General features: G+C 39.6%; 2 protein-coding genes across 6 annotated transcripts in view; one reads left to right on the forward strand and one right to left on the reverse strand.

Moving 5' to 3' along the window:
* ranbp10 (RAN binding protein 10) overlaps nucleotides 1–23,725 on the reverse strand; it is a 56,269-nt gene that overhangs the window by 14,958 nt on the left and 17,586 nt on the right. For both annotated transcript variants that reach the window (XM_011475864.3, NM_001201503.1), the window contains 1 exon segment: nucleotides 23,400–23,452. In XM_011475864.3, the coding sequence (XP_011474166.1) occupies nucleotides 23,400–23,452 (53 nt within the window).
* Nucleotides 12,037–19,543, forward strand: LOC105354252 (TRIO and F-actin-binding protein). 4 transcript variants are annotated; one of them, XM_023955956.1, is made up of 15 exons: nucleotides 12,037–12,158; nucleotides 13,162–13,279; nucleotides 13,362–13,524; nucleotides 13,673–13,865; nucleotides 14,072–14,143; nucleotides 14,530–14,601; nucleotides 14,998–15,069; nucleotides 15,465–15,536; nucleotides 15,933–16,004; nucleotides 16,400–16,471; nucleotides 16,868–16,939; nucleotides 17,336–17,407; nucleotides 17,803–17,874; nucleotides 18,495–18,600; nucleotides 19,142–19,543. In XM_023955956.1, the coding sequence occupies exons 1-15, from the start codon at nucleotides 12,132–12,134 to the stop codon at nucleotides 19,405–19,407; spliced, it is 1,521 nt and encodes a 506-aa protein (XP_023811724.1). In that variant the 5' UTR covers nucleotides 12,037–12,131; the 3' UTR covers nucleotides 19,408–19,543. The 4 variants fall into 4 exon arrangements, with proteins under 4 accessions (XP_023811724.1, XP_023811725.1, XP_023811726.1 ...); XM_023955957.1 differs by lacking the exon at nucleotides 17,336–17,407; XM_023955958.1 differs by lacking the exon at nucleotides 16,868–16,939.

Consider the following 23,725-nt stretch of genomic DNA (forward strand, 5'->3'; position numbering starts at 1 on the left):
TTTGTTTTGGAGAAGTATATTATTTTCTCCCAAGTAATCCGATTACAATCTAGTTTCTTGTGAAACCTGATTTCTTAAATATGAGCCAGATCTCAAACTTGGTTTCTATAACCAGAGTATTAAAGGAACCAGATTATGAAATGGATTTCTGTCAGACTTTTTTTTTTAAAGTTCATTTTTGAATGACAAAGTCCACTGACAAACATTTTAAAAGAGAGAAGCAGCTTAGGTTTCACTTAGAACCCAGGTGATGTTAATGTATGCTATTGCAAAACATTATTAAAAACAAAAACAAAAATACGTTTTGAGAGAAAAAAAACTGCATCCACTGCTGCAGAGTATTAATATTTATTAAAGCCAGCTGTGTCACCTCCACAGTCAGAAACAACATTCTTGTAAATGCAAGGTGATGAGATTTTACTTCCCATAAACAGCACAGTACACACATTTAATAATTTCATCTGGAGAATAAGACTTTTATGGCCCCTGATGCCTGATTGGTTTATCACAGTGTTAGATTTACTGACAAAGGAGGTTTAAAGTGTCCTGCAGCATCAACATGAGGCAATTCTGAGAGGGCTGTGGAAAGGCAACCTTTACAAATTTTTCATAAAACATGACAAATTCTGCTTACATATAAAGCAAAATATGTAACTAAAAAACTACAAGAAGTAAACAATTGGTCAGCAGTTTATTCATTTTTACCAATGCAGCAGTTTTGTCATAACTCAAATCTTTTTGGTATGTCAGTTGTTTAGAAATACAGATGATTCCGTAGGTTGAGTTTGTTTAACTAGATGAGTTCCTATAACTGTGTTCCTCTTTAAATCTAAAGCCTGTTGCATTCCCCACTGTGACAAAGCTCACATATGACTCGGGATGGACGCACGCAGTCAGAAATACAATCAGTCAACCCAGGACACGCAAACAAATCCTCAGAGTTTGGGACAAACACACAGAGCCACATAAACGCACAGACTGGGTTAGTTGGAGTTAAGGCAATCAGCAGTAATCTGTCTAGCGGGACTGCAGACCATCTGTGGTGAGAAAGCAGTTGAAAATATTTTCATAACTGATGGGTGACCAAGTTTAGAGACAGTTCTGGTGATGCTCGTCTACTCTTTGCATGTTTTCTGACAAACAACGATGAAGAAGCACTAGCAGATAATCTATTTGGTGGGGAGTTTGTGGTAAACTCCCCAATGACCCCAACACTTAACAAACCTCCATCCCCGGACAGGTCCTACGGTGAGGTCAAGTGGATACAGCCAGGCCTCAATGCTCTGAGATGTGATTGGTCAAGGCGGTGGTGTGGTCTAAAACGGTTTGGCTGTGGTGTTGTCAGAGTCCACTGAGATATTTATGCTTTTCATTGCACAAGATGAATAACAGTGGAGCAAAAAAATAGATAAAAATCCCAACTGGGGATATTCTAAACAGATGGAACAATTAGGAGTCAGATTGATCAGAATATTTGTCAAATAAGCCTGAAGTTTGGTTTTTCTATGACAAAATCTCATTTTTATATCCAGTGTTTTTAGGAGCACCATTCTACTCTGACTCACAATGACGTAAAAAGATCACTTCAAAAACAGAACATGTTAAGATAAGACAATGAAATTGTGTTTTTAGTGTTTTTAACATGTTCTTGTAGCATTTTTCTCATGATGGAGGACCTAAACAAAAGAATTTAAGATTAGAAGTACATTTTGAGCATTTCTTTACTCAAATCGTGTTGGACCAGCAGAAGATGAAAACCCACGGTTTGAAAAAGCTCAGGATTGTGACAGAGAAGCTGCCATGGATGGGCCAAAGTCCCCCTTCTCCATTCCCATTCTGATGCATCCACTTGCAGATAAATAGATTCATTAACATCTTCATGTTCTTGTCTGAACTACCATCGGGCTCAAAACTGGATATCGGCTTGATAGCTCTGAAAAGCCTTGCAATTGTTTTTTTGCTGCGTTAATGTTATCCTGGGGTTGTGAGGAGCTATAAGCTAACAGGAGAGAGGGTAAACATAGAAATGCTAAGATTTTATCATAAGCTTACTTCCACACCAACAGTCTTGCCCACAACTCGGAGGCGAATTTCTAATGAGTTCCTGCTGTGCAACAAAATATGTCTTAAAAAACAACACAGGTTTTTTTTATTCTAGCCCATCCGCCTGCTCCTTCCCACTCCCACCCAAACAAATTTTGCATACATGCACTTCGGGCTCTGGGAACATGCACATAGTAAAAGTGGAATGGAGGGCGGCCATTCCACTTTTACTCACATATTAGACACCTTGATTCATCTAGGGTCTTGTGGGGATGGTCTGATGGAGGGGGGTACAGTGAAACATCCGGGCTCATCTCTAACCAGTCCGTCCCCCAATTTTAACTCTCACTTTAGACACCACATACTGCATGTTGGCACCGCACACGCAGCAAACACACACTAACTCAGAGGGACACCGGGGTGGGCTTCTGCTGCTTGGCAGAGGTGGGGCCCCACCCCACTGGAGCCCTCCCATTTCTCAGTGTCCAGCACCTGGTAGCCCCAATGGCTGCCGCCCGGTACAGTGGAGCACGTCTGTCCTGTGGCCTGGGCTCACAACGCCGGGCTCACCTATGCCTCCCAGTGCTGGAGGGGCCCCTGTAGAGGGGCCTCCTCTGAACCTGGCTGGGTGGGTGGGTGGTTGGTCCCAGATCCCAGATTTTAGAATATGTATATTGCTGTATATACATATAAAAATATTCTGTGGGTACCCCTCAAGTTTAAAGACTGGATTTTGCTCATGAGCAGCCCAAATTTTTGAGACTGGGGTAAATAGACTTTTAATATTTTTCCAACAATTTGCTAAGATCAGAAATATACTTTCTAAGAGTGATGCTGAAAAACTCATCCATGCATTTGTTACGTTGAGGCTGGATTACTGTAACTCCTTGTTAGCAGCGTGTCCTAAGAGTTCCTTAAGAAGTCTCCAGCTTGTTCAGAACGCAGCAGCTAGATTGTTAGCTGGAACTAGCAGAAGAGATCACATCACTCCTGTTTAGTTTCGCTCCATTGGCTCCCAGTTGATCCAGAATCAAGTTCAAGATCCTCCTGTTAACCTATAAGGCCTTACATGGACTGGCCCCGTCCTATATTAAGGACCTCATAGTCCCTTACCATCCAATGAGAACACTTCGCTCGCAAAATGCAGGACTGCTTGTGGTTCCTAGAATTAGTAAAAGTACGGTTGGAGGTAGAGCGTTTAGTCACCAGGCTGTGGTTCCTGTCTCCGGCTCGACTCGCGCCTTTGACTGTCCCCACAACCACGGCTGGATGAAGCTCGTCTGCTGGACTTTTATATATGTAGTTGTAGATTTAGATAAGTTAATTCTTCTCTAAGATTTCTGGTAAATCGCCTGTCCGTCCTGGGGGAGGATCCCTCCTTCATGTGGGCACCCCTGAGGTTTCTTCGTTTTTTCCGGTTTTTTTGGGAGTTTTTCCTTACCGCGAAGGGGGGTCTAAGGGCAGGGATGCCAGTATAGCTTAGTCAGTTTGTTAGTTCATTTTAGTATTTTCCTATTGAACTCTTTGTATTCGTGATCCTTTTGATTTCATGTTTTACTTCGAAGCCCATCGAGACGACTGTTGTTGTGATTCTGGGCTATACAAATAAAATTGAATTGAATTGAATTGAATTAAGTGTATGACCACCATCTTTACAAATGACCGCTATTTTAAATTCTTCTCGTGGCAACTGTGCTTTTCTGAAAGAGGGGAACCTAAGGTACATCCATGGCAAATTTGGTACCACAAACTGCACAATTTGTCTGAAATATCAGCCTAACTGGCTCCACTATGAGGTCAAGGGACGTCATGAAAAAAACAATGTACATATGTTGTGCGCGTGGTTGGTGAATTGCAAAGTATTCGCAAGACTACTGTAAATTGCACGGACTTATGACATACCGGTGATGTTGTCCTATAGTGCTCTTGCACAATACTCTAGTTCAGGGGTCACCAACCCTGTGCCCGCGGGCGCCAGTGCGCCCGCGAGCACCCCTTGTGGCGCCCGCAGGGAATGCACCCAAAAAAAATCTTTTTTTTTTTTATTGAAGCAAATATTCAACAAACAACCACCGCATGTCTGTCAATGACAACAATATCAATTCTGAGATAAAGGTAGACAAAGAAAACCCAAATATGTAAACAAATATAACTTAAAAAATAATCACTAAAAGTAAGGGTCTATTACAAAAGTTTAAATAGATCAAAAAAATTACACAATTTCTGGACATTCTTATGATTCATGTAATGTAAAGATTTTGAGAATAGGTTGAGGTGGTTGAGTAATCCATTAATGTGAGGATTAATATTCCTGTCTGTTTTTATTTACATTTATGTTTAAAAAGTTAAAATTAAGTTAAAGTTTTAAAGGTTTAAAAGTTTAGCTTTAGTGTGTTCAATAAATATTTATCTTGTTTGGCTGCAACCTAAAGTCTGTTTTGAAATTAGGCTCCCTCTGCAACTGAGTTTCATGCATGTTTTTGTGTGTAAAATGAGCAAATAAAAATAGGGCACACAAAAGGAAGTCCTCAAATTGTGTTTTTTTTTTTTTTTTTTTGGGGGGGGGGGGGGCTAGGAGGTTTTTAGTGGCGCCCTTCATACCACTTGGTGCCCATGAAATAGCCCTCGGTCTCAAAAAGGTTGGTGAACCCTGCTCTAGTTATAAGTAAAGTGCACGTACAGACGCAGGGTGTGCACTTACTACGCAAGTGCCCATGGGACACCCACACAAACTAAGCTCTGATTTTCTCTTTTCTCAGACCCGTCACCTGGAGGATGCCCGTAGAAGAAATGTGTAACATTTTTGCTCTACGGGCTCACCAAGCGATCTATGACCTTGAAATTTTCATGGGGGCCACCTGCATATTGGTTTGTCCATATCCACCCATAAGGCTTGAGCTGTTACATTCAAGACATAATCTACCATCAACAAATGTCCACATTTTTTCAAGTTTGTCCCCTTTTGTACTTGGAGACTTAGTTTAAATCAGAGTCTCATGGCATTAGCATAAACACTGGAAGAGAAAATGTCTCTCATCAATTACACTGATGATGCTACAAAACATCAACACGTTAATTATCCAGAGATGTGTAAGCAATTTCAGCTCTTTGAAGGCTTTTTATCAGCTGTTTTGGAACGTTTTTTTTCTTCTGTCTAATGCATGTTTTGTTATCGCTATGACATTTTTATGATTTGTTAATACTGAACACATTTTTATACCTTCCATGGATAAATGAGGTCTTATCTGATGCATCCAAGTCTGTCAGAGACAGATGTTTAACAATGTGAAGAGGACATTTATTATACTGGAGGTCTCAGGTATAAATTTAGCCTGTCAGTGAAGCTCCGCTTGGGCCGAGTTATGACTCCACCAGCTTTACACATGAACTCCCGATGATGCTGGAAATAGAACGAGTTTACAGCTGGACACTACAATAAAGTCAGAAAAACTGTTAATAAAACTGTTAGGCTAAACAGTCGTGGAACTACACATAGTAGAGCAGTAAAGAACAAGCTTCGTTTCTTCTGAAGCAATAGGCTCCTTTGTAGACAGGAAGAAGAGATCAAAAGATACTGAAAAACATGTGATTCTTAGTTAGATTCTCGCCCTTGTATCTCACTAAGTCGTAATACCTGTGTTTGCAAGGTAATTTTCTGAATTTTTGAAAATGTTCTCAATTTCCTTGTATGAGTCCAAAAATGTCTCCCTCTTCAATTAGTGGAAGTATAGAAGAACAACAACAAACAATTCATCCAAGATGTCTTTAATATGGAAACCTTGTAAGACATTATCTGTCTATTTGGCAGTGCTTCTCAAATAGTGGGGCGCGCCCCCTGCGATGCCAGGAGGGGCATGCAGTAGTGGCAGTTTTGGGCACAGGTAATACGGGCTATTGGGCTATTGTCCGGGCGCAAATTTACCGGGGGGGGGGCTGTGACAGCGGCTCACTGCTTGGAAAAAATCTGCGCCACTATTGTTTACTATTATCTGTTATATGACAGACTTTGTAACAGCTGTCCCTGCAGCTGCTCCTGTCTCCTGTCACACACGAGAAGGAGAGGGGAGGGATAGTGGGCTGAGGCTGCGAGGTGGAACAGCGCACGCGGAGCCCTAGCCCATAATTTAGAAAAAAAATCAGCACAATGTTTTTTACCTATTTCTTCGGGCTAAAAACGTTAAATATATTGGTGCTGCTGTGTTAATGTTTCAGATCAATTTACATTTAATATTATTTATTGATATAATTATTTTTCTCAGCATCAAATGGTTCAGTTGGTCAAAATGTTTCTAGTTTAAATAAGGAATGACAGATTTTTTATTTCAGGCACTTAAGCTTCTTTCTGTTTTAGACTATAACAGGGTTTCTGTGTGGCAAAATAAAGGTAATAGTTGTTGAAAGTAGATTTATATTGATTTTTTCTTTTTTTTACTGTTAAAAGATACAATTTTAAGTATACTTACACAGTTTTATAGATACTAACCTGATATATTGTCACCGCGCGAGCGTTTGTATGTGTGTGTGTGTGTGTGTGTGTGTGTGTGTGGGTGTGTGTTTGTTACTATGGTTTGTAAGGACATTTTTCCAGTTTACTCACCACACAAATGGGACATTTTGTATTATGAAGACATAGCCCATGTCCTCATAATAAATGACATGGAAAAGCATTAGGAGGGTGCTTAAGTAGGTCTAAAACGCATGAATCCAAAGTTTTAGGGGATGACCTTATAATTCACAAAAAAACTGAGTTTGTGTGTGATTTGTGTATTGTGATAGCACCCCCTATTGACACATCCCGGTAATGCATCACCTCATGAATAATTCACACACGTGTATTATTTGAGTGATTCTGATTGGTTAACACCAGGAAGGACCCCATAATGATGGTTTTTGTAAAGGACGTGTTATAAAAAGATGCAACATTTTAAACTAAAATCAAAACAAACAATTCAGAAATATATATATATATATATATATATATATATATATATATATATATATATATATATATATATAACCAATCCTGTCTGATTCTTTAAAGTTACGTATTACAGTTTTCTGCATGTGGACATTAGAAATAGAGGTGCATATATATATATATATATATATATATATATATATATATATATATATATATATATATATATATATATATATATGCACCTCTCTGAAAAGAATCCAGTATCCATCACAGTGGCAGACATCCAAGAAAGAGTCTCAGGTATGAAGAACTGGACAGCACCGGGCCCTGACATGATACATGCCTACTGGCTAAAGAAACTCACCGCACTCCACGAGCACCTGGCAGCGCAAATGAACCAGCTGCTAAGAGATGGGACTCACCCCAAATAGTTAACGGAAGGGCGAACAATCCTAATCCAGAAGGATCCCTCAAAGGGTGCAGTCCCATCCAACTATCGGCCAATAACCTGTATGTCCACAACATGGAAGCTCATGTCAGGCATCATTGGAACCAAGACAAATGGGCACATGGATCAATACATGAGCAACACACAGAAGGGCATTGGCAGAGACTCCAGAGGAGCCAAACACCAACTCTCCAGACTGCAGGTCATGACACACAAACCTGTGCACAGCCTGAATTGATTACAAGAAAGCCTATGACTCAATGCCACACACATGGATCACTGAATGCTTGGAGCTGTACAATATCAACAGGAGTCTAAGAGCCTTCATAAGAAACTCAATGAAGCTGTGGAAAACCACCCTTGAAGCCAATAGGAAGCCACTTGCACAAGTGTCCATCAAATGTGGGATATACCGAGGTGATGCACTGTCCCCACTGCTGTTCTGCATAGGTCTGAACCCCCTCAGCCAAATAATCAAGACTGGCTATGGATACCGACTCAGAAATGGGGCCAACATCAGTCACTTCTTCTACATGGATGACATCAGGCTATATGCTAAGAGTGAGCGTGACATTGACTCCCTGATCCACACTACCAGGATCTTCAGTACTGACATTGGGATGTCATTCAGGCTCGAGAAATGCAACCGGATGGTGACAAAGAGAGGCAAGGTAGTCCACACGGGAGGGGTCTCACTCCAAGAAGGAACAATAGCAGACATTGAGGACAGTTACAAGTACCTTGGAATTCCGCAGGCAAATGGCAACCTGGAGCAGGCAACAAGGAAAGCTGCAACAGCTAAATACCTCCAACGAGTAAGGCAAGTCCTGAGAAGTCAGCTCAATGGCAAGAACAAGACCTGGGCAATAAACAGCTACGCACTGCCAGTTATCAGATACCCTGCAGGAATAATAAGATGGCCAAAGGAAGAGATACAGACCACGGATGTTAAAACACGGAAGCCCCTCACCATGCATGGAGGGTTCCATCCCAAATTCAGCACCCTGAGACTGTATGCTAGCCGCAAGGACGGAGGACAAAGACTAGTGAGGGTAGAAGCCATTATCCAGGATGAAACATCCAAGATCCATGAGTACATCAAGCTCAAGGCCCCAACATACAGTGTGCTCAGTTAATGTCTCAGGCAATGGAGAACAGAGGATACAGTGCTGGAGGACAGATCCTCATGGGAGGACAAACCCCTACATGGGATGTACCACCAGACCATAACTGAAGTGGCTGATATCAAGAAGTCCTACCAATGACTAGAAAGGGCTGGCCTACAGGACAGCACTGAAGCGCTCATCCTGGCAGCTCAGGAACAAGCCCTGAGCACCAGAGCAATAGAGGCTCAGATCTACCACACCAGACAAGACCCAAGGTGTGGGTTGTGCAAAGAGGCGCCTGAAACAATCCAGCACATAACTGCAGGATGTAAGATGCTGGCAGGTAAAGCATACATGGAGCGCCACAATCAAGTGGCTGGAATAATATACAGGAACATGTGTGCAGAATATGGAGTGAAACCCCAAGGTCAAAATGGGAAACACCTCCGAAGGTGGTAGAGAATGACAAGGCAAAGATCCTGTGGGACTTCCAGATCCAGACTGATAGGATGGAACAGAGGAAAGCTGTTGTGGTGGATGTGGCAGTGCCATGCGATGGGAACATCAGGAAGAAAGAACATAAGAAACTGGAAAATACCAGGGACTCAGAGAAGAACTGAAGAAAGCCTGGAAAGTGAAGGTGACAGTGGTGCCTGTGGTGATTTGGAGCACTCGGGGCAGCAACTCCCAAGCTGGAGGAGTGGCTGCAACAGATACCTGGAAAGACCTCAGACCTCTCAGTCCACAAAAGCGCAGTACTAGGAACAGCTAAGATACTGCACAGGACCCTCAAGCTCCTGGGCCTATTGTAGAGGACCCGAGCTTGGAGGAGAAACCACCCGCAGAGGGTGAAAGGGGCGTTTTATATATATATATATATATATATATATATATATATATATATATATATATATATATATATATATAAAACAAGTTAAAAAAAGAAAAATAAAGAAAATGGGATGCATGCATCCGTAGCTGGAATTAAACAATTGTAATAACAGGGGATACGAACATATAAGTAATGTGGGCGTAATTAGCAAAAAACCTCTATTGCTAAGGACATTAACTTGTTTACTTTTCCGATTCATGTAAAACTTATATCCATCTGTTCAGGATCCCCAGGCGACCAAAACATAAATTTGTTGCTATGAAGATAAATCCCAAAGAAAAGCCGCCATTTTGAAAAAAAATATTTTTTTTACATCAATTTGTCACATGCAGCTTTGACCAGCCTTGGTCAAAGGTGGGTGGCGAGGATGGCAATGGTGCAAAGAGACGGAAAGCGACATGGTCGGTGGCGCTTAGAGGCGGGCGGCTAGGGCAAGGGTGGGTAGAGTCTGCAGGCCATACATGTTTAATTTTGCCTGATTCAACCCAAGCCTTGAACGCTCTTCTCGCTTCACCATGAAGTTCCTCCACATACTCATTCAAGCCTGGCTTGATTTTGTACATCTTGGCCTCACAGAGCAGGTCACTCGAGGTAATGAGTGACTCCACAATGCTGTCATACAAAGAACATAACTCAGCACCTTGGTCAGAAATTAATATTTTGACATGTTGCAACATCTTTTGGTATTTCGGCATTTCAGACAGAGCAAAATACTGATCAAGATCTGTCTCAGTCAGGTCAGACCATTCTATTTTCCCTACATGGACATCATTACTCCCGTACGAGAGACTAGGTATTCATCCGGATCCATGTAAATAAAATAAAAAATCAGAAATTGCAAATTCATAGTTTGTCCTCAGGGTTTCTATTGATTGATGTGGATCAGCTGTGCAGATGCAATGATCTTAGCAGGAGCTTGTGTGTCATGCCTCACTGATGTAAGTGTAACTATTATCAGGCAGAAGTACTTTACTAGAAGCCCATCAAGTAAAATCCACAACTGTTTCTTTGTTTGATATTGAAAAACATATTCACGTTAAGTTTGTAATAAATATATAGCACTGCTATGAAACAATTTTGCTTATTTTCCTATCCATTATTACAATGCTCATGTCAACATAATTTGTTTTCACTGGCAAAGAAACATTTCTGAACAACAGCTTAAAAAATCAAACAACAACTCTGTTAAGAAAGCTGTAAAATTTTAAATGGTACACCTGGAGCCACTAAAAACTACTCCAAAATAAACCAAATCTCATATGAACCTTTTAAACTGCAGTATTGATTAAATGACCATTAACTAACTTGTTTGGAGTTGTACAAGTTTTTTATTGAATTAAATTGAAACTAAGAAATTGACTTAAAAAAAGATGTTTATCAGAATTCTGCACCCCATTATAACAGTTATCAGAACATAAAAAATAAAAGACCATCAGCATGGCAAAAATACAGTAAGGTAGAAAATATTTAATCAAACACAATATTAAATAAATAATATAAAATATATATTATAAAGCACAAATCTTTTATCACACTAATAACACGCTAAAATAAATATAACTGCAGTACCAATACACTAAGAACAGAAAACACTAAGTAAACCTAGCCTTTCTAGCCTTCCTTGATGCAAACTCGTCAACTTTGTCCATATTTCAGATGTTTTTGGCATTTAGCAATAAATGTCCTCACGAAAGCATCAAGTCTGTCGACTAAACCAACTGTCACCTTAGTGACAACATTGTTTTGTGTTCCCATTCTTTATTTGGGCATTTCACACAAAAATTAACCCAAAAAAGTGTGATTTTTTTATATCTTTATTAAAATTCAGGTTACAGAATGTCACCCCCCCCCCTTTCATCACACATTTCCAGCAGGAGCGAGTGCAGCTGCAGCCAGGGGCGCCAATTTGTTACATGTCGGCGCTGTCGCTGTTTTTTATTTTTTCATCAAACACTGAGCCGCGGCCGTCGCCCCCCTTGAATATTATCCGACCAGGTTTTGCGCATGCGCAAACGCAGCAGCGCTCCGTGCTCACCGTGCGCCCTTCACCCCACGCCTCTCCCCTTCTCCTTCTTCACACTTCTCAAAGATAGGAGAGCGCGGAGCTGCAGGGTGGGGGCACCGCCAGGTTTCATGCTCTTACAAACTCTGTGACATAAGTAAACTAATAGTGGTACATATATTATTTTACATGGGCTCAGCCGCCGGCGCAGCCCCCCTTCATTTTGCGCCCTGGGCCATCATCCGTATTGCCAGTGCCTAAAACTGGATGTGGTTTTCCAGATCATCAGACTCTTAAGGCAGTAATTACAGCTACTCTTCCACTCCCTATAACATCCTTTACAACCAATAAGGCTTATGAAGCAGGTTAAAAAAAAAAGTCTTTTTTTCTTCTAAAGAACCAGCAATTTAAAAAAAAAATACAAATTTTAGTTTTCTAAAATTTTGTTTTGTTTTTAAAATGTAATACTGCTATTTAACTTTTTTTTTTAAATTGTCGTGATTTAAAAATTTTTTTTGTATCAAGTGATTTGTTAAATGATTTGCACTTCAGGGCCACCATAGCTCTCCTCTTTTCCTTCACACACATTAGCGGCACCTTTTCAAAGACAGGAGCATGCGCAGGGTTAATAAACCTGACTTCTCATCAGCCAATGAGCTGATGAGATAGACATACCACACGTACTTCACGTGATCATTCGAAGAGGACCATGAGGAGTAATGGAGGGGTCTGGTGAAAACAGAAAGGTAAGCTTTTTAACTTGCTTCGTTCAAAGTACAGAAATTGTACCCAATAAAAGTCTGAAAGCGTTCTGATCCCCTCCTTATTGTCCTTTTTTGGGGAGACTTGTTAAAGTTAAAGTTTTGCTTTTGTTCACTGTAAAACAACAAGCTAGCGGTTTAGAAGCTAGCATGTTGCTGTCAGCTAGCATGTTATTGCTGTCAGTTAAATAACCCACGCACATATTTTTTCATAACATTTTATTTGTATTAATAAGCGGCAGAAGGTCTCATTTTTAGAGAAGGAGGGGGGGGGGGCATACAAAGTAGGAAAGGTTAAAGATGTGTCTGCTTGCACTTTACTGAGGCCTTTGATGGATTTCTAGATGCTGATTTGATGACTGAAAACATAAATCACAACCAACTCATTTTTGCTCCTGCTGCCTTTTTAAAACACAAACTAGCATATATGTTTTACTGGTTTGTTTTAACGTGCCTGCACCCTAAAACCCATTGCACCTCATGGTCGTGAAAATATGGTAATTTCAGGAAGCATGTTACTGCTGTAGGAGTTAAATACTTGGTAGGGCCTTTAAAAATGTGTGGCTATTTGAAATGAGGCTTAGTGTCCTATTTACAGCTTCCGATTTGTGAGGGCACTGAAGGAACATTCCACTACATTTTTGCGGACTGAGACCACCTAAGACCAGATCCTGTTCAGAAACCCCAGAACCTGGACTGCTCAAACCAGGATTAATTTATGCTTTAGATCAGGGGTGGCTAACCCTGGTCCTCAAGAGCCTCAACCCTGCCTGTTTTCCAGTTTCCCTAACCAGCTTGCTGTTGATTAGCTGACTGATTGAATGAACACACCTGATTTAGGTTTGTCAGCATCAAGCAGTCCAGAGAGAGCTGGAAAGAAGTCAGGGTTGAGGCTCTGGAGGATCAGGGTTAGCCACCCCTGTGTTATAGATATTATTTTAAAAGTGTTTGTCTGTTTGCTAAAATCCAAATATTTTGATAATAACAGAAAGGAGTCCAGAGACCCCAGAGAATAAGAGTAAAACCCAAGGATGAAGCGGTATACTATGCATCCAGGGGTAAGGACAGAGAAGGATTGGACGTGAAATTCATTAACTCTCTCAAAGGTGAGTTGCAAAGATTTCAAGATTTAAAAAAGTACTTCTTTTAAATACATATTGTGATTTACATTTTTACTTCTTCTGTTAGGTCGAGTAGTGTTTGCAAAGAGACACTTAGAACGAGGAGAATTTCTTGTTGAATACAGAGGGGATTTGATGGAAAAAAAGAAGTATGAAAGGAGAGTTAAACTGTACCACAAAGGCTTAAAAGTCTTCATGTTTGAGTTTTGTTACAATGGAAAACAGCTGTGGTATGTAAATCATGATATATTGATACACATATTTGTAAGGTTACTGGCACACAAAATGAAAAAATGCTAGTCTTATCTACTGAAATAAGAAATAGTCATTTCATTTAAAGTTAAGCAATCTTCTACATGGGAATTTTTCTAATTTCAGTATTGATGCAGCGAAAGAGGACGGCTCATTGGGAAGACTGGTCAATGATGACCATATCAACCCAAATGGCAAAATCAAAACGGTCACGGTGAAAGGACATCCTCATTTATGTGTTTTTGCAACAAAAGACATTAAACCAAAGGAAGCGATTACTTATAACAATGGAGACTCAGACTGGCCATGGAGAATGAAGGTAAATATAAAATAGAACTTCACAAAGCGGAAAAATATTAAAGCCGACAAAACTGTTATTATCTAAGTGAGTATTATTATAAATACTAACAACTAGTACTAGGGTGGATAGTGACAGTGGTAGATGAACTACACCGGTCTGCTAATTAAGTTAAGTATTGTGGAATTGCTGTTAATGTCTGTTACTTTCTTTTTGTTTACTCCAAGATTTCAGAAGACAAACATCCTGCTGATGACGATACACCAATTGCAACGACCTCACTCCCAGATGAGAAGCAGGTGATCATTAATGTGTTTTGACAACACATACAGAAAATATTGTCTCTGTAATTTATAGTGACAGGAGTAGACACAGTCCCTGCAAAGTGGTGTAGTATGACACAGACATTATGGGGACTGTTTAATGTAATAATCTGAATCTTACGTGTCCATGTGTAAATGTAACAGTCCCTTGAATGTAGGTTACTGTCTGGTGTACATGTTAGAGAGGACTCAGTGATAGTTTTGGTCATTGTTCATTTGGATCTTGTCAAGCAGTGATTCTCTCAATACCTTTGCTCAACATTGCTCTGTGGAAGGCCCCTCCCAAGAGTTATTTTTGTAAAAGTAGGTAAAGTATTGTGGAATTGCTGTTAATGTCTGTGTTTTTTTGTGTTTACTCCAAGATTTCAGAAGACAGACATCCTGCTGATGACGATACACCAAAGGCATCGACCTCACTCCCAGATGAGAAACAGGTGATCATTAATGTGTTTTGGTTGTTTTGACAACACATACAGAAAATGCTGTCTTTGTAATTTATAGTGACAGGAGTAGACACAGTCCCTGTAGAGTGGTGTAGTGTGACACAGACATTATGGGGACTGTTTAATGTAATAATCTGAATCTTACGTGTCCATGTGTAAATGTAACAGTCCCTTGAATGTAGGTTACTGTCTGGTGTACATGTTAGAGAGGACTCAGTGACAGTTTTGGTCATTGTTCATTTGGATCTTGTCAAGCAGTGATTCTCTCAATACCTTTGCTCAACATTGCTCTGTGGAAGGCCCCTCCCAAGAGTTATTTTTGTAAAAGTAAGTAAAGTATTGTGGAAATGCTCTTAATGTCTGTGTGTTTCTTTTGTTTACTCCAAGATTTCTGAAGACAGACATCCTGCTGATGACGATACACCAAAGGCCTCGACCTCACTCCCAGATGAGAAACAGGTGATCATTAATGTGTTTTGGTTGTTTTGACAACACGTACAGAAAATGTTGTCTTTGTAATTTATAGTGACAGGAGTAGACACAGTCCTTGCAAAGTGGTGTAGTATGACACAGACATTGTGGGGACTGTTTGGTGTAATCATCTGAATTTTACGTGTCCATGTGTAAATGTAACAGTCCCTTGAATGTAGGTTACTGTCTGGTGTACATGTTAGAGAGGACTCAGTGATAGTTTTGGTCATTGTTCATTTGGATCTTGTCAAGCAGTGATTCTCTCAATACCTTTGCTCAACATTGCTCTGTGGAAGGCCCCTCCCAAGAGTTATTTTTGTAAAAGTAGGTAAAGTATTGTGGAATTGCTGTTAATGTCTGTGTTTTTTTGTGTTTACTCCAAGATTTCAGAAGACAGACATCCTGCTGATAACGATACACCAAAGGCATCGACCTCACTCCCAGATGAGAAACAGGTGATCATTAATGTGTTTTGGTTGTTTTGACAACACATACAGAAAATGCTGTCTTTGTAATTTATAGTGACAGGAGTAGACACAGTCCCTGTAGAGTGGTGTAGTGTGACACAGACATTATGGGGACTGTTTAATGTAATAATCTGAATCTTACGTGTCCATGTGTAAATGTAACAGTCCCTTGAATGTAGGTTACTGTCTGGTGTACATGTTAGAGAGGACTCGGTGACAGTTTTGGTCATTGTTCATTTGGATCTTGTCAAGCAGTGATTCTCTCAATACCTTTGCTCAACATTGCTCTGTGGAAGGCCCCTCCCAAGAGTTATTTTTGTAAAAGTAAGTAAAGTATTGTGGAAATGCTCTTAATGTCTGTGTGTTTCTTTTGTTTACTCCAAGATTTCTGAAGACAGACATCCTGCTGATGACGATACACCAAAGGCCTCGACCTCACTCCCAGATGAGAAACAGGTGATCATTAATGTGTTTTGGTTGTTTTGACAACACGTACAGAAAATGTTGTCTTTGTAATTTATAGTGACAGGAGTAGACACAGTCCTTGCAAAGTGGTGTAGTATGACACAGACATTGTGGGGACTGTTTGGTGTAATCATCTGAATTTTACGTGTCCATGTGTAAATGTAACAGTCCCTTGAATGTAGGTTACTGTCTGGTGTACATGTTAGAGAGGACTCAGTGATAGTTTTGGTCATTGTTCATTTGGATCTTGTCAAGCAGTGATTCTCTCAATACCTTTGCTCAACATTGCTCTGTGGAAGGCCCCTCCCAAGAGTTATTTTTGTAAAAGTAGGTAAAGTATTGTGGAATTGCTGTTAATGTCTGTGTTTTTTTGTGTTTACTCCAAGATTTCAGAAGACAGACATCCTGCTGATGACGATACACCAAAGGCATCGACCTCACTCCCAGATGAGAAACAGGTGATCATTAATGTGTTTTGGTTGTTTTGACAACACATACAGAAAATGCTGTCTTTGTAATTTATAGTGACAGGAGTAGACACAGTCCCTGTAGAGTGGTGTAGTGTGACACAGACATTATGGGGACTGTTTAATGTAATAATCTGAATCTTACGTGTCCATGTGTAAATGTAACAGTCCCTTGAATGTAGGTTACTGTCTGGTGTACATGTTAGAGAGGACTCAGTGACAGTTTTGGTCATTGTTCATTTGGATCTTGTCAAGCAGTGATTCTCTCAATACCTTTGCTCAACATTGCTCTGTGGAAGGCCCCTCCCAAGAGTTATTTTTGTAAAAGTAAGTAAAGTATTGTGGAAATGCTCTTAATGTCTGTGTGTTTCTTTTGTTTACTCCAAGATTTCTGAAGACAGACATCCTGCTGATGACGATACACCAAAGGCCTCGACCTCACTCCCAGATGAGAAACAGGTGATCATTAATGTGTTTTGGTTGTTTTGACAACACGTACAGAAAATGTTGTCTTTGTAATTTATAGTGACAGGAGTAGACACAGTCCTTGCAAAGTGGTGTAGTATGACACAGACATTGTGGGGACTGTTTGGTGTAATCATCTGAATTTTACGTGTCCATGTGTAAATGTAACAGTCCCTTGAATGTAGGTTACTGTCTGGTGTACATGTTAGAGAGGACTCAGTGATAGTTTTGGTCATTGTTCATTTGGATCTTGTCAAGCAGTGATTCTCTCAATACCTTTGCTCAACAGTGCTCTGTGGAAGGCCCCTCCCAAGAGTTATTTTTGTAAAAGTAGGTAAAGTATTGTGGAATTGCTGTTAATGTCTGTGCTTTTTTTGTGTTTATTCCAAGATTTCAGAAGAAAGACATCCTGCTGATAACGATACACCAATTGCATCGACCTCAGTCCCAGATGAGAAACAGGTGATCATTAATGTGTTTTGGTTGTTTTGACAACACATACAGAAAATGCTGTCTTTGTCATTTATAGTGACAGGAGTAGACACAGTCCCTGCAAAGTGTTGTAGTATGACACAGACATTGTGGGGACTGTGTGGTGTAATCATCTGAATTTTACGTGTCCATGTGTAAATGTAACAGTCCCTTAAATGTAGGTTACTGTCTGGTGTACATGTTAGAGGGGACTCGGTGATAGTTTTGGTCATTGTTCATTTGGATCTTGTCAAGCAGTGATTCTCTCAATACTTTTGCTCAACATTGCTCTGTGGAAGGCCCTTCCCAAGAGTTATTTTTGTAAAAGTAGGTAAAGTATTGTGGAATTGCTGTTAATGTCTGTGTTTTTTTGTGTTTACTCCAAGATTTCAGAAGACAGACATCCTGCTGATAACGATACACCAAAGGCCTCGACCTCACTCCCAGATGAGAAACAGGTGATCATTAATGTGTTTTGGTTTTTTTGACAACACATACAGAAAATGCTGTCTTTGTAATTTATAGTGACAGGAGTAGACACAGTCCCTGCAAAGTGGTGTAGTATGACACAGACATTGTGGGGACTGTTTGGTGTAATCATCTGATTCTTACGTGTCCATGTGTAAATGTAACAGTCCCTTGAATGTAGGTTACTGTCTGGTGTACATGTTAGAGGGGACTCGGTGATAGTTTTGGTCATTGTTCATTTGGATCTTGTCAAGCAGTGATTCTCTCAATACCTTTTCTCAACATTGCTCTTTGGAAGGCCCCTCCACACACACACACACAGATAGGTACTGTAGATGGATAGATGGATACTACAGACAGATTTTTGAATTTTGCATGGCAATATGGTTAAATTACCAGGTCCATTTATTCATTTTTCCAAAACTTTTTACATCTGATAAAAAGGCAAACCACAGGTATTACTCTTCATAAAAGAATTTCAAAACAGAAAAATAGATTTTCAAAAAATATAATCAAATTACAAATTTGGCATGCTACACAGAGATGTTACTTTTTTATAGGAAGTTGTAGTGTTTGTAGTAAATAACAAAATGTTTTATTCTCTTTGCAGAGCTTCCAACATAAAGTGGGTTCTTCATCAGCTTCATCATTTGAAAAATGTGCATTCTGTCATGGCCCCTTAAGTGCCAGGAAATGGATTTGTGTCAAATATAAAGGTGAGTATTTTTCGTTTAAGTTGGACTTCGTACATGGTCACTTAAAAATTTCTTTAATGGAGTTGTCTTTTTTAAGGGGACAGTTAAGAAATAAATAATTACATGTCTGTAGATGATGTTCACAAAAACACAGGTCATTGTAAAACGTGTCAAAGACAGTTCTAGATATTTTACCAGATTTTGCTCCATTTGTAATTCTTTTTCTGCTCTAAAATTAATAAGTTTGGCATTTTCTTGCTTTCTTAATTGTACCTAACAGAATGCAAATGAACATGTTAGACAAGAGCCGTCATTGTTACAGAACAAATTTTAAGTCTGACAGGTGACTCCGGCTCAGTGACAATCAGCTGTTTTTTAAGTACGTCACATACAACCAACTGATGACAACTCTGAAGATGGGACGCTTCCGTTGAAGCTCTTGTTTTTATAGTTTAGCACAGTAAAACAGTGAAAAATGTCTTAATTTAGTCTTGATCAATTAATTAATTGCTCTCTCTCTCTCGCTCTCTCTCATATCCCCTAAACCCCTCCCTCTTTGTAGCCCTCCCTGAAAATTATGCTGAGATGGAAGATCCACGTAGAAAGCAAAAACGTCCATGGTCTCCCAAAGAAATTGCAGCTGTGATGAGGCATTTCCAGGAACACATTGCTAATGGAAAGCTGGCTACTGTTGTTGAAATCAAACAGTGTAGGAGTGGTGAGCATCCTACACTAGCTAGTCGCCCAGTCCAAAACATAATAGACTTTGTCAGAAATCGTGGCCTGATTCAAAAAAGGAAAAAACAGCAAAAGGAAAACAGCTGTTGAATGAATAAGCATAGTTTGAAGAATATATGTTACAAGTTTGTTGAAGAGAAGACAGGTGGCCAAAAAGTTAGGAGACATTTATGATCTGTTTCACCATTGTTCAAAATAAACTTGGCTGTTCAGTGCCAGATTGGGATTTTTTGTGTTCATTCATCTATATATAAAAATGTATTTACAATTTAAAGTAACAGAATTGAATATAATCTTCAGGGCTCTCGTTCAGTTTCCTGCCAGACAGGGCTTGTGCACAGTCAGCTTGTTCACAAGAAAATGTACTGATTTAAATCACAAGTAAGAACTTAAGAAATGCATATTTATTATGAAACCAAGACATTTTAAGCCTTATTATCCTTCATGATATAATAGCCAGCAAGTTTCTTTTAGCTGTTTCTGCACAACTCTGAAGTATAAATGAGTGCTATGTGACACTGAAGCACAAGAAACATACCACTGGAATGATCATGTTATTTACTAGAACAAAGTTTACAATAATGTGTGACTTTAAGTTACACATGTTTCCAGTCATTTTTTTGATTATGAATAAATGTATATAGTGGATGTATATCAATAACTTCAATTTTCTTTACCAAAGCCCTGGCATTTAAATTCACTCCAGTGGTGTCCTTGTTTTTTTTCCAGAATAGCTTGGGATAATGTGAGTAGTATATTCCCCAAACAGAATGTTGACATTGCAGTGTTTATATGATAAAAGGCATTTGTGTTTGACCCCACAATGGACTGGGGTGCATTCCTTTGGAGCATTAAAGCCATTGTCTTTACAATGTTCATAGTCCTTGAAATGTCTGTTTTTGTCATAGGCGGGACTTAATAACCTAATTATACATGTCCTCATAAGTATGCATAAAGTCAGATAGCTACAGTTCTGGTTGTGTTGCGTGTAAACTAAATTTGAAGTGATTTCTTTGTTTTATGACCTAAAATAGATTTTTTTAAGTATTTAATTTCTTGGTAGAAAAGACAGAAAGTGGGGTCCTTATAATTAACCAACAAACTTGTTTCTGAAAAATGTCCTTGCAAACCACAGTAACCTGTAGGTGTGTGTGTGTGTGTGTGTGTGTGTGTGGATGGGTGGGTGGTGGGTTAAGGGGGTCGCGAAACATTTTCTTTTTCCTGGGGGAGCCTGGCAAAAAATAATTGAGAAGCACTGCTATATGGAGTTCCTCTACGTATTTGCGTTTTTTAGTATTTGCAGATTTTCTTTAGTAAATTGACTCCTCCAGTTCATCACAAAAACTCAGCTCAAGACGCCTGTATGAAACTTTTGTGTCAAATTCTGATTGGCTGCTGGGTGTGGATTAAAAAGTGATAATCGACAATGATGATGTACATAAAAAAAAATAGCTCAGGTCATGTAGCTCAAATGTTCTACATCACTGCATGGCTTCTTGAAAGAAACTGTTGCTTTATTTAACCCAGCATGACGACCAGTACTTATCACTTTGGTTTGCTGCCACAGCCGAGGTCGGTCCCGGCTCAGCCATTAAGTAAAAGTAAAAGGTGCTAAAAATTGATTGAGTATTTATTTCATTTGGAAGTGACCATGGTTAAAGCGGAATAATGGCCTTCAAGGTGTGCATTTTCAGAAATAAACTGACTTTACGAAAGCTTCTGTGTCGCCCTCTAATTTCTGATAATGCACACCTCATCAGCCATCATCCCTTATTTAACCCTTCCAGCCTGAGTTAATTTACAAATATTTTTTAAATATATTTTTTTCAATTTAATGCTAAAGAAATTGGGGTCCAGGATTAAATGGCGTGAAGAGGTTGAAACCGTTTTAAATGTCTTTTTCTAAAAAAATAAAAGGACTGATTAAACTGAATCAACACAGAACACTACCTCTAATTTTATAAAACAAAAATGACAACACAGAACAAAATTATAAAAAGAGTAGGTGGAAAGTAGAAGTGCGGATGGATAGTGTTTGTTTTCCTCACTGTTTCTCCTGTTTGGCTCGACTCATTTGTTGCGGTTAATTCTGTAATTCCAGTAAAATTTAAAACACCCTTTTGGGGATACAAAGCAAATCAATTTCATATAAAAGCTCTTGTTTGTGAAGCAGCAGCAGAAAATCAGTGATAAACTAAAACTACATAAATTGTATTTCCTGCAGAAATGGTTTAATTGCACTGTTGCTGAAGCTTCTTGTTGTTTTTGCTCAGCTGATAGTAAAAAGAGGTACAGATGCTACACTTTTATTGTCCTAAAAAACAGATAAAAACTACAATCATCTAAATGATTTCAGCAAACTTGCTAAACAAGCTTCCTTTAAGCCAACAATGATACATAACACAAAACTAGCTAAAATCCAAAATGTGTTTTGAACAAACCACAGCAAATAAAAAGAAGTTGTATGATTATTCCATAGTCCCATACCTTTACAAAAATGTTTAGCGGTAGTTGGAATAATGTCTTCACAGGCATTCATTATGCAGCAACAAAATACGGATTTATGTCAAATTTATGTAAACTGAGAGCTGAAAAAGATCATAGCAGCTTTTATCACTGAAAGGGTTTTAAAATGAAGATAGTTAGAAATTTGAACCCGTTCATTTTCAATGGAAGAAGTTGCTGTAATTTTGCTGGTTAAAATCAGCTGAGGTGAGCAGAAGATATGGATGGCATTAAAACTAAAAATATAAGAATAACTATAGCAAAAGGAAAACATTGGTTTTATTGTTTTATGCAATCAAATTAATAACGAAAAAGAAGACAAAAGTTTGTTTGCTAAATGCAATCAAAGTGAGAATTGTTTTTATAGTTTATTAATCTTGGAGTCATTTCTATTTTGAAATAAAAACTGAGCTATCTGTGCAAAGTGAAAGGAAATGTTTTTCCTAAAATCGGATTAGTCTGAGGTCAAAGCATAAGCCAGAGTCCACATCATCTGCCTCTGATCCATGAGCACTCAGCAACATGCCCAGACATGTTTCTATAGCCGTAAGGCTGCTGACTCTACAACCAAACAGCATTTCCACTCACAACCACTAAATCAGTTTCTTTCTATCCTCCATGCATACCAAGTCCACATGATCTCCATCTCCACTTCTGTATAAAAGTATCTGCACTCTGAGCCTGGCCTAAAATCAAACCTTTCCAGAGTTTGTGACATGGATAAAAAACCTTCCTGTTCTGTCAAGTACAAGCAGAGAGAGACAATCATCAGGCCTGACTGCAATATCAGCTGATGAAGTCAGAGCTGGAAATATTGACCATTAGGTAATTAGAAGATGTCAGGGTTTTGGACAGCACTTCTCATGCTGCTTAATTGTCCAGAACAGTGTGTCCTGTGTGCAAACGAAGACAGAACAAAAGGAAAAAGCAGCGCAGGATGTTTTTATGCCAGCCTGTCTGAGCAGCTGAAATGCTGGCTTTAGTCCAGCCCGCCATTCAGGAATATCTCACATATACACAGAGAAACTCGCATTTCACCCCTTTCTCCTGGTTGCCCCAACCATAAACCCCATGATATTTCCCCTATTGCCTGCCATTCCTTATGCCTCAGCCACAACTGCCCGTACAGATGGATATGGGCAGCAGGTGAAAAGGGAGGAAAATGGGCGAACCGGTACAAGGGCACACAGGTCACCCTCAAGAAATATCCAGAAAAAAGAATGCTTGGTCAGCCCGTAGAACAAAAATACATCATAGCAAACATACAACATGTCATACTACCTTCACATCGGGCATTCAAGAACATGCTAAACGCAGCTTCTTCCGTCAGACATTCCTGTAGGTGCCCGTACGTCATAAGTGTATGCAATTACATTACCCTTAAAAATACTTAATGTTACATTTATCACCTTAAGATGTGGCCACTCTTCTCTCCTCCCCTCCCCGGACCCGGTCAACCCCCCATACGGGTGCATGTGACTAAGACATTACCCTGAGATCAATTCAAGACCCAAAACATCTCTTTGATCATCTTCCCACTTGTTATGCTTCAGTGTCATCATTCACATGTTACTCACCAGGCAGTCTGTTCATGTTGACTCCCTGGGCGGACAGGCCGATGCCCATGTACCTGCAGAGAGCAGCACAAGCACCCGCTGGTTTTAGACATCATGTTTACACGTCTCAATACATTTCATGGCAGCTGTGTTCTATGTGCTCTGAAAAGAGCCGAGTGTCTTTGAACCGCTCTGGTATCATAAACAGTGGCTGCAGAAAGAACTGTCTCCAAGGACGAGTTCAAACGGCAACTGTGGGAGTTGGTGTGGAAGCTCAGAGGTCAGCTTTGATGCCTTCAACCTGTCATACCAGGACCAACTACAAAAATAACAGAAAAAGCTTTTTG

The sequence above is a fragment of the Oryzias latipes genome, chromosome 6 (genome assembly GCF_002234675.1).
Source record: "Oryzias latipes chromosome 6, ASM223467v1".
Lineage (NCBI taxonomy): Eukaryota > Metazoa > Chordata > Actinopteri > Beloniformes > Adrianichthyidae > Oryzias > Oryzias latipes.